We start from the raw sequence: 11,430 nt of genomic DNA on the forward strand, positions 1-11,430 counted from the left end.
TAGTGCAACACATGAATACATATATATCATGTACTATTTTCCTCAACTAGTTTTTCCACTGGGTTTTTCTAGTGAGGTTTTTAACAAGACATGAGTGCAACATAATAATTAATATCAAAAGGGGAAAAGTTGCAAATAAATTTTTCCGTAGGCAAACCCCAAAAATCTTGAAGATTGAAGGTTTATGTTTGGTGTATGGTTGTATTTTTCTTTTAGCTAAGTTTTTCCCACCGGGTTTTCTTAACTCAAAGTTTTTTTTGTGACAACCACTATAACACATGATTTTACATATATCATGTACTCTTTTCCTTGACTAGGTTTTTCCCACAGGGTTTTTCTAGCAGGGTTTTTAACGAGGCATGATCACAGGAAGATAATGTCCAAGGGGGAGTGTTATGAAGATTTAGTCATGTGGCCATTATCATTAGTAGTTAGTTAGTTTCCTACATTGTAGGAAAGTATATACTTTGTATCCTGTAACAGTTAATGCAGATGAATGAGTATTTTCTCCCCGTAACCTTTCCTGTGCACTCTTCTCTCTCTATCTGTATTCTAGTACAATCACGTAATACACATTACAAGCGACGATCACTGAAGATTTACAACTTAAGAAAGCTTTTACGCACAACACAAATATAATTTTTAGAATTAACATATTTAACTTTTGTTTTAAAATAATTGTATTTTAATGTCACATTCATCATTAAAATATTAAATAATTTTTTAAAAAAGTTAACAGATTTAGATTTTGTTTTCAAATACATGTGTTTAACTTATGTGTACGAATATTTAAAATAATAAAAGGTATTTTAGTCATTTTGAGTGCATCTCTTTTCTTTCTCCACCCTTTTTTCACTGGACAAAATCGCCTGGTTTTCATCCATTCTCTGGCAATATTAAGTCTAAATGACAAAAAAGAACTTCATAAAAAACTTGTTAACATAATTTGATAATTATATAACACCAGAAACTGATAGTGTAACATAGTGGACAATTAAGTACTGAATCTGTTTAAATCAATTAACGGAGAAAAAATTTTCAAAAGTAAATTAATTCAGGGACTAAAAATATTATTTTCTCTGAAATAAATTATTGGTTTATGTTCCATTTTATAATTAGAGATTCCATATGTCAACTGAACATTATATTATTATATATATATTTGTTTGAAAGTCAGTATATATTACTAAAGACATGCATGTTATTCATTTAGGTAAAGGCATAAATGACCAGGTCATATATCCATAAGATATTGTTAATTATTTCATTTCCAAGGGTTGCTTAACATGATTAATCCTTGAAAATAAACATTTATTTGATCATCATTCGTTGAACACTGGACATACATGGTAGTTGTGAACAGCATTCATTGAAATTCTAGTAGTTCTGATCTGAGTCTAGGCTCAAAGTATGACTAACATGATATGAATATATGATATTGTTTAATTATCTTCAAGTCTAGGTGCGTATGAAATTTGACAATTGAATTTTATTTTATTTTATTTTTTAAAATTTTAAGTTTGAGTCATTAGACAATAACATAATACTGTAATAAATTGGCTAAATATTAATATGTATCTTACATTTACTATATAAAAAATTGCTATATCTTAAGCATAGTTGCAGTAGGCACTAGTCGCTAGACATTAGTAGGACGGGAATAGCACCTAGCGCATAAGCGGTTAACTAACTCAGCTACTCGGCTGAATTGGAAGAGTTAACTCGGTTGAGTTCGCCGCCAACTTGGCCGAGTTGGGATTTGGGAACCAAGGCAGCCAACCGCTTAGGGGATAATTCATCTCGGCCTAGGGAAAATGTCGATTTTTACAACAGTGATTTTAAGTAAAAATTATCTTTTTGAGCCCATTTTGAGAGTACGTCCTTGCTGTTATTTTATTCATAAAATTTAAGTTTGAGATATTATTAAAGGGAACAAAAGTCTCTACACTTACACCACATTTGGTTATGAGTTGAATAAGAGTTGTTGTTGAATATATAATTTTCATCATTGGGTTAAATTAATGTCATGTTTTGGATAATATCTAACTTCTAACTAACCAGAAATTTCATGCTGAATATTTTAATTTATGCTTTTATTTATTCAGAAATCTTTAATTGGAAGTCAAATAGTGACTTTGGGATGGGGGTAGTTGGACGTTTTATGTAGTGTTTTTCTTTCTTTAAAAAAAAAAAAAAGAAAAGAAGAAGAAATCTTTAAGGAGTATTACAAGATTTGATCTTAGATAAATGTATAGAATTAGTTACATAGTCAATAATAAATATTCTTAAATACAAAAAGTAATAATACGGACTCTTAAATAGTGGTACTAAATGTTGGGAAAGAAAGACAAAGCCTATGGTATAAAAAAAGTATCATTGTCATTTAAAACAATTTCTCTGGTATTTAGGTGCAAGGCATAACGATGTTATTTTTTAAAGTTATACAATTATTCTGTAATAACGTGTATTAGTAATGCATTAAACACTACTCAAAAGTTAACAAGAAAGGAAGGAGGAAAGGAAAATGTTTTGTGTTTGATGATTTAGAACTACCTAGATGAATTCTATTTATAGTTAGAATGGAAGAATGGAGACAAGAAGCAAGCAGATGATCCATGTCCACAATGGAATATTACGGACCACAAACATTAAGAAATAAATAGATGGCTTCATTTGATCTGCTCTACTTTTGCCGCTTAGCATTATCAACACTAAATTGCCATAAATAAATAGACTAGGATAATTCACAAAATTGCTTCTAATAATAATTTATGGATGTGGATATTTCAAGATGGTGAATTTGGTGTGCATATCAATTTTGGAAGGTTTGGTAGAGTTGAAGATGATAAGATTGAGCCAAGAGGGAGGTGGGAGGCAAATTATTGTGTGAATCGGGTCCAAAACGATGTCGTTGAATTTTATGAGTTAGAATGATGTACTTTATGTTTTAGAATAATGTACCTTGTATTAGAATAATGAAATTTCTGGGATAAGATAATGTACTTTATAAGTTAGAATAAGGTACATTATGAGTTATAAAAATGTATATTGTAATAGGTTGTGTGAAAAAAATTACACAAAATAATGTTATTTTTAATTAGATTGTGGTCCATAGATAAAGCTATATGGACTACGATAACTATTGGAGGTGAGAAGTGGGGCCTTATGGACATGGGTTGGGCCACGAAGGTCCAATAGGCTGATGTAAATTGTAGTTAGATCATGTCCATAATGTAGTAAAGTATAAAATGTAACATTCTTCTATATAGCACTCTCGTTTCCACAACATTCTATGACTTTATTTGCAATATAATCATTACAATTTGAACTAATTCTTGAGCTTTGCTTCGCCCAAGAAAATTTAGTTCTATAGAAACTTCTTTTTGAAGATAGTTCTATAAAAACTTAATCCACTACTTTATTGTAAGGTTGATAGATTATAGTTGACGTTGAAACACATGGGCGGAACTAAGGGTATGTTTGGTTGGTGGGTTTAGGCATAAGGTATAAGTATTCAAGTGATTGTTATTGTTTGATTGATAGGTTTTTAGAATACTACTATGGGTTTGGAATACCCCATTAATTGGAAAAAAATCCATACCCTAATGAAATAAGGGTCTCATTCCCCTCCCTCATTTCTTCCCCAACTATTAATAATCATTCCTATTTCATCCTACTACCAAACATGAAAAATACTTTCACCAAAACCCATTACCCTTACCAAGTATTTGATACCCATACCGATTCCGATTCTTATATGCGAACCAAACACACCCTAAGAATTTTTTTAAAGGGATCGGGCTAATATTGGTCAAGTGCAATATCGGTTATTGCACTTGTTGGCAAATTATGCTATAAATCTGAGCCACCTTGCAATGTGAACTCAAGTCTATGTTCACAATTTTAAAACTCTATGTTTACAATTTCAAAACTCTATGTTTACAATTTTAGAAGTATATGTTCAAAATTTTAAATCTTAATATATAAAATTACATTACTCAATATTCACAATTCTTGAACTCTATATTCACAATTTTGTTATATAGATTCAAAAACTGTGTTATACTGTTGAATAGAGTTATAAAATTGTGAATATAAATTTCTGAAAGTGTGAACATAGAGTTTTGAAATTATGAATATAGAGTTCTGAAATTGTGGACATAGAGTTTCGTAATTGTGAATATAGAGTTAAAAAACTTATGAATATAAAGTTCAAAAATTGTGAATATAGAGTTAAAAATTTATGAACATAGAGTTCTAAAATTGTGAACACAAACATGAGTTCACTTGCAAGGTGCACCCGGGTCCATGGCATAACAACTAGCACATGTACCTTAATTTATAGAGATATAAGTTCTTTACTTAATAAATAGGTAAGCATTTGACAATACACAATACGCAAATTGGCAAAACAAGTGTAATATTCAACATTGGAACGAAATTTAACGTGGCATAATTGTGCAATATTAAGAAATTGATTTTTTATAAAGTAAGATTTAATCAATTTTTTTAGTACTACTGACTCTATTACAATGTAGTATTTGTTTATAACTACTTTCTCAACTTACTAAAGCACAAAAGAGTTAATATCGACTCCACTGAGACCCCTTCCATATGAGGGTGCAACCGAGTGCCACTAAACCACAAGGTCTTGGCAAGATTTAATCAATTAATTAATTCATTGATATGTGAATAGAGTTTAATTATTTAATTTCTAATTTATGCAATATGAATTGAGTCTAATTAATGGACGATTTTAATAAATATTATGCTTTTATGTTATACGTGAAATTATAAATAAATGATGGTTTACATGATATTTCAACAATCCTACTAAAATATAAATGGGTTTAATTGATAATGTTTAGTTTTAGACCAAAGACTTTATGATCTAGTGACACCGATTGCACTCCACATTGGAGGCGGTGAGTTCAAGCACAGTTGTTATGCCGTGGACCTGGGTCCAATACGACGCCGTTTCGCAATTTTTTTTTAAAAAAAAATAAAAATTAACGGCGTTAACGACTCCTCATCGCAACAGAACACAAACTCTACATTCACAGACCCTATACTCCATATTCACAATTTGAAAACTCCACATTCACAGACCCTATACTCCATATTCACAATTTGAAAACTCCACATTCACACATTACAGGGCTATATGTTTAGTAACTATATTATCACTGTTATGCATTCACACATTCAAAACTCTATATTCACATGTCCTATAGTCCATGTTCATAACTTGGGAACTCCACAGTCACACATTGCAGGGCTATAAGTTGTTAGAACTCTGTTATAACTCTACTACAGATTCACACATTCATAACTCTACATTCACAAATTCTATACTCCATATTCACAATTTGAAACCTCCACATTCACACATTTCAGGGCTATATGTTTAGTAACTATATTACCTCTGTTATGCATTCACACATTCAAAACTCTACATTCACAAATTCTATACTCCATATTCACAATTTGAAACCTCCACATTCACACATTTCAGGGCTGCTAGAACTCTGTTAACTCTACTACAGATTCACACATTCATAACTCTACATTCACAAATTCTATACTCCATATTCATAATTTGAAACCTCCACATTCACACATTTCAGAGCTATATGTTTAGTAATTTTTTTTTTAAAAAGATAGTAAAACGGCGTTGTATTAGACCTAAATCCACAACCTGGGTCCACGGCATAATTTGCCGTTCAAGCAATCAAGCCAACAAAATGGACCAAGTTTTTTTTTTTTTTCTAGGTCCCAATCTTGGCCGTCTTCCCAATGTGTATGCCCAACAAAGATTTTGACACCTTTTCTACCTGCAAACCCATTGGACTGCATTCTTTACGTGTAGGCCAAACTAGTATTTTCATCATCTTCCCTACATGTTAACGGCAAATTATTGCATGGACCATGGTCCACACAACTGTGTAGACCAAAAATAAAAAGTACATTATTTTTGTATTGAAGGTACATTATTTGATAGTATATATCAAATAATGTACTTTTAGTACAAAAATAATGTACTCTAAAATAATGTACTTTATGCACAAAAATAATGTACTTTTAGTATATTAAAAATATACTTTTTATTTATGGTCCATGTAATAATGATTGCATGTTACCCCATTGGGTCATCTTCCATGCATATGGGCCTTCTATGATTTTTCATTGCCTTCCCAACTCGTAGACCTTCGGGTTGCATTCCTGGTATGTGGGTCTAATTATGATCTTTTACCACCTTCGTTACATGGGCAAATTACTGTGTGGGTCTTGATCCACATAGCTGTGTAAACCATGAATATAAGGTACATTTTTATTATACTAAAAATATATTATTTTTGTATTGAAAGTAAATTAAATAATATATTTTATGTACAATAATAATGTATTTTTAATATATTAAAAATGCACTTTTTATTTATGATCCTGTGTGTGAACCATAGTCCATGCAATAATGATTGGCATTACATGCCCACTGGCTAGCTCTAGCTCATTTTTAGATTTTTTTTGGAGGGGGTTTGCTAGCTCCCCTCCACCTAAACACTAGTTGATTACTGAACACTTCTCCTTTCTGCTAACCCTTGAAAATTAAAGATGGTATAAATATTTTGTATAGTATTTGAAAATTTTGTTTAAAAAAAGATTCAAATCTGACGTTACAATTAATACATACATTGTAATAGGATCATGGTCCAACACCACACCGTAGATTATCATCAATCATCACGATCAATATAATGCCTTTGGATCCATAAAGGAGAAAAGATGAAGAGAAAATCAAGCACAGCCTCTCTCATGGAATGTTCAATCTCCATGTATACATATTTATTCAGAAAGCTGAGAGAGAGAGAGAGAGAAAGAGAGAAGAAAAAGCTAAGCAGATCGAAATGATGGGTTCAAGAAATCACATTATTATTCTTCCTTTGTGTTTGGCCTTAATAGGCGTTTATGCAAGCGAAGCCGCGGCGGAGAAGCTGAGCCCATTCTGCGAGGGCCTGCCGGCGGACAATGTCCCCTTCTGCTCACAAGTTTTGAAGGGCGAAAGCAAGTGGGAGGAAGCGGTGGTGAAGATGATATTGGCGACAATGGCGAAGGTAAAAGCTCAGCAGTCAAAGGCGGAGACCATCGGAGAAAAGCTGCCGCCGACGATCCCCAAATCGGACAGGGCGGACGTGGCGGAGAAATGCAAGAGCGGCTACAACTACGCGCTGGACAATTTGAAGCACTCGCTCAAGCGGATCCGCCGCGGCGTTTATGTTAGGACGGACAGCGTGGTTTACACCGCTTGGGCAGGGATTTACGAGTGCAGCGGCGCCCTCAAACATTTCAACGTAAGCCTCCCTCCTTCCCAATTTTTTTTTTTTTTTTGAGTGTTACTGACTCTGTTATAATGTAGCTACTTTCTCAACCTACTGAAGCACAAAGGGTCAACAGTTGCCTGCCTCCACTGAGGCTCGAACCCACTCATCTAGAGTATTTTCCGGAACACCGGGTGCCACTAGACCACAAGGTCTTTGGCCCCTCCCAATTTAATTAACTTGTTAGCATAAAAATAATCACCTCGGTGGCTAGCGCACAATGAATCTGTCTACTTTAGACATAATCTTTACATTCCAGTTTCAATTATTGTCTCTTCTTTCAAATACTGTCTATGGAACCATTGAATAAGTCCATGCGGGCTGGATAAAAATGATCTAATCAAATTGTTGGGCGGAAGCCAGTAAAGGGCCAAGTCCAGCACCATGCCTCTCGAAAATATTATGACGGTCTATATAGAAATAAAATTGAACTTTCTTGGTGTAATTAAGCGCTTATTGACTCTGAAATGGAGTGATATGACACTATTAGACTAACGTTATTCTTTAAATATTTTTTCACTTTCAAAATTGTGTTTTACCTCCACATCATTAAATTTACAATTCGTTTATACAGTCTTGCAAATTTAATCCACTTTCAAAAGTGGGTTTAAATTACACAAAATGCTTCTTTCTATATAAAGCAAGACAATAAAAAAGAAAAGATACAAATTCTCATTTCAGTGTTGCAAGCTTGCAAAATATGCAAACTTACTATACAAGTGAGAAATTAAAAAAAAAAATATATATATATATATATATATATATATATATATATTTTACACAACATCTTGCAATTGAGATAATTGCATAAATGTGATTAGCTTTAACTGTTCTGAGTTTGACTACCTATAGGTGGATATGAACGTTGAGCCTTTCAAGGCTCAAGATGAGGCGGAGAAGGCGGTGGGGTCTTGCCATGGAGCGGTTTCCAAAGCCTTGGATTCAGCAGGCTTAACGGAGTCACCGCAGGATGAAGCAGACTGATCCATTTCACAATAGCAAGATAGCAAATTATTTAGTCATTAAAATGCGATTGTTGTTGTGGTTTAGTGGTATGAAGTGACTCTTCTAAAGGGGAGATGATGAGTTTAAGAGATTGAGAAATTATATATAAACAAATATTATATTGTAACAGATCTGGTAGTACTCAGAAAAATGTAATCGTGGTCACCCTACCCTATTACTCCAATCCCCTTCCCCTTGTACTATTCTGTATAAAATTAGCATGCATTTTATTTCATATTTATGTTATATACTAGTTATAAACTATTAGCTTGTGGTCAAGTGGCAGTGGCCCTGCCAAGTGAAAGGTCACATTAGACAAATCTCTTTTTCACTTATATATATATAGTCTGGTTTGGGCCGAAATGTGCTAACCTTTAAAAACTCAAAACTACCCAATATTGAATTAATGCATTAATCAATTATTAATGTATTAATTCAATATCGATAACTCTTTATTGATTTCTTTTAAAGTTCTCAGCATTTTCACGATTCTTTTAAAGTTCTCAGCATTTCCACGAACCGTGTGACTTTCTAGGTTCATAGTCAAATTAGCAACGAGTAATATTTAATAACTCATTATTAAATAACTTGTAAGTAATTAGTGACACCAAGCGGTATGTCATGACTACCTAGTTGACCATGAATATATTTAAATATATATTATAATGAATCTTTCCGTTACATATATCATGCAACATTTCTCCCACGCAACATTTGTTCTGAACCAGGTAAAAGTCATGGTCAAACTTGGTCAAACCCATAAATCTAGTCAATATGTCTATTCAATATTTTTAACCTGATATCCAACTTCATTATACTCTGGGCAGAGATTCTTGTTATACGATTATCGAATAGACTAGAACATTCTTGTTGGCTCCTAGAGCATACATGTCTAACATAAACAAGCCGAATGTCTACATGATCTTATAATAAAACTATAAACAAATAATATAAATAGTTAATACATAATATATAAATTATATAATTGATTAATTTCTATATGTACAAGAATATAAACACAACATACAAGTTATTATATTTAACTGATGGTTTTACGAGACCTGAGTCCATCATAAACTAGGTCCCCTCTCTCCCTTGCCTTCCTCCCACGTACAACACCCCCTCCCCTCCGCCCGTGCCATGCATGCAAACCATATGCCCAACGAAGCGGCCAACCGTTGCTAGTTCCGCCCCCAAGGCAGTCCACTTTTCCTTCCCCTCTTACATGAGCCACCATATATGACCCCCTTACCTCTAGCACACCATAACTTCCTCATCCTTCTTGGGCTACCCTATCTTCCTCCTTATTAGCACATCAAGACTTCCCTTCCTTCTTGGGTCGTGACCATGACTCCTCTACCTCTAGTCCAAGAAAATTTCCCCATTCTTCTTGGGCATAGACTTTTTCAATAAAATAAGACCCATAACCCCATCACAATAGAAAAAAATACAATGTACAAATTAACATTATATTTATTTATAGTAACACATTTTTAATCTCCTATTAAACCCTTACTATCATTAACTTTTATTATATTTTAAGCTATATGTGTTACTACTCCTAACTTAATTAAACTATTTGTCTAAAAAAAACAATAAGCACCTGAATTTTAGGAAAGCAATGGGATATATCTTGGAATTTCCATATAATATCAATGCAAAGCTGGAAATTTAATTTGCTTCTATCACAAGAAAACATAAAGTTTGATTTTGTTATCGGGTTAAAAATTAAAAGTGAATAATGAAATTATATAATGCAGATAAACATAAACAATTTAAAAATTAGATGGAGTATCAGCAGGAGTAATTATCCTTAATAATATTCCAGACACAATATATAGTAAATAATTAAAACACAAAATTAAGTACACAGCTGAATTTGATGATGCAGTTGGAGAACACTGATAAGTGTTTATTTGTACATATTGTCCCCCTTTTTTATTAGACAATTTTGTTTGCTAATCATTCCAATTTTCATGAGAATTAGTGTTTATTTGTGTTATTTTGCAAGGAGTATGAGTTGGAAAGCATTGGAAGCAAAGATGAGTATTTTCATGTATTTTGGTGGGCATTGGAGTTAAGTAGAGGCCAAATATGAAGCTCTGGAGATGGATGCAACACTTATAAGGGATCCCAAGAGTGGTGTTTTCAATGGTCTTGGTCATTTAGGCAAACCAAAACAAAAGAAGAGCAAAAGATCATGGCATTTCAATTTTCGCTCATTTCGACCACTATTCGGTATTTTAACCATATATCGGCCTACGAATGTCCAAATGAAGTGATTCTTGTGCCATTGGAAAGTAAACTTGAAGGGCTACAACTTTGTTGAAGACCACAAAGGCCAATTAAATGATTTTAGGGTGAAAACTAGCCTAGAAATCAAAGCAGCTGCACAAATTTCTGGTTGCAGGAGGTACACGACACCGACACGGCTATGTCCTTGGCAATGTCAACCAGGGCAGTACGCACACTGTTTTTGTTGTTTTCTGACACGGCCATGCCCGTGTCACCACCCCTGTTTGTATTTAAGCTCATTTTGAGCATTTTCAACTCGGTTTTGACCCTTGGTTGAACCCTACACACTCTCCTTCACTTCCTTTCATATTTTTTTTTTTAGGTTAGATTAGGTTTATATTTATGTTCTTTAACACTTTTGAAGCTTGTAATCTTGGATTCCAACATTTCAAGATTGTTTTTCCATTTTCAATACATTAGTTCTCCTTTCTTTTAATCTTTTATCTCTTTCTTTTGCAAGATTTATGGTTGTTACTTGTGATTTTGTGTTCTTTATGCTATTTAATCATGAATAGTTAGTTTTTGGACTTGAGTTAGGGTTGTATTATCTATCTTTATGCTTAATTTGTGATTATTTCAAAAAAGGAAAGAACCCTAACCTAGGGTTAATGTCTTTGTAAAGGTTTTGAGTTATATCTTGCTTATGATTGATGTACACATACATTCATTAGCATGTATTTGGAGGATTCCTTGCCTCAATGAGAGTTGAGTGATGAATTCAAGCCACCCCTTGCATAATTAAACCCAATTTGCT

At 33.2% G+C, this 11,430-nt stretch overlaps 1 protein-coding gene across 1 annotated transcript; it reads left to right on the top strand.

Annotated features, from left to right (window-relative positions):
- The first annotated feature begins 6,891 nt into the window (after window positions 1-6,891).
- Window positions 6,892-8,616, top strand: LOC116026572. Its single transcript, XM_031267894.1, has 2 exons — window positions 6,892-7,349; window positions 8,229-8,616. Exons 1-2 carry the CDS (start codon window positions 6,906-6,908, stop codon window positions 8,358-8,360), a joined length of 576 nt encoding a protein of 191 aa, XP_031123754.1. The 5' UTR covers window positions 6,892-6,905; the 3' UTR covers window positions 8,361-8,616.
- Window positions 8,617-11,430: the final 2,814 nt, after the last annotated feature.

Source organism: Ipomoea triloba, chromosome 8 (assembly GCF_003576645.1).
Source record: "Ipomoea triloba cultivar NCNSP0323 chromosome 8, ASM357664v1".
Classification (NCBI taxonomy): domain Eukaryota; kingdom Viridiplantae; phylum Streptophyta; class Magnoliopsida; order Solanales; family Convolvulaceae; genus Ipomoea; species Ipomoea triloba.

Excerpts from the sequence above, each read along its gene's own strand:
- LOC116026572 (XM_031267894.1), top strand. The coding sequence starts at position 6,906 with ATGATGGGTTCAAGAAATCACATTATTATTCTTCCTTTGTGTTTGGCC. Across the intron at positions 7,350-8,228 it reads GCGCCCTCAAACATTTCAAC|GTGGATATGAACGTTGAGCC; the intron begins GTAAGCCTCCCT and ends GACTACCTATAG.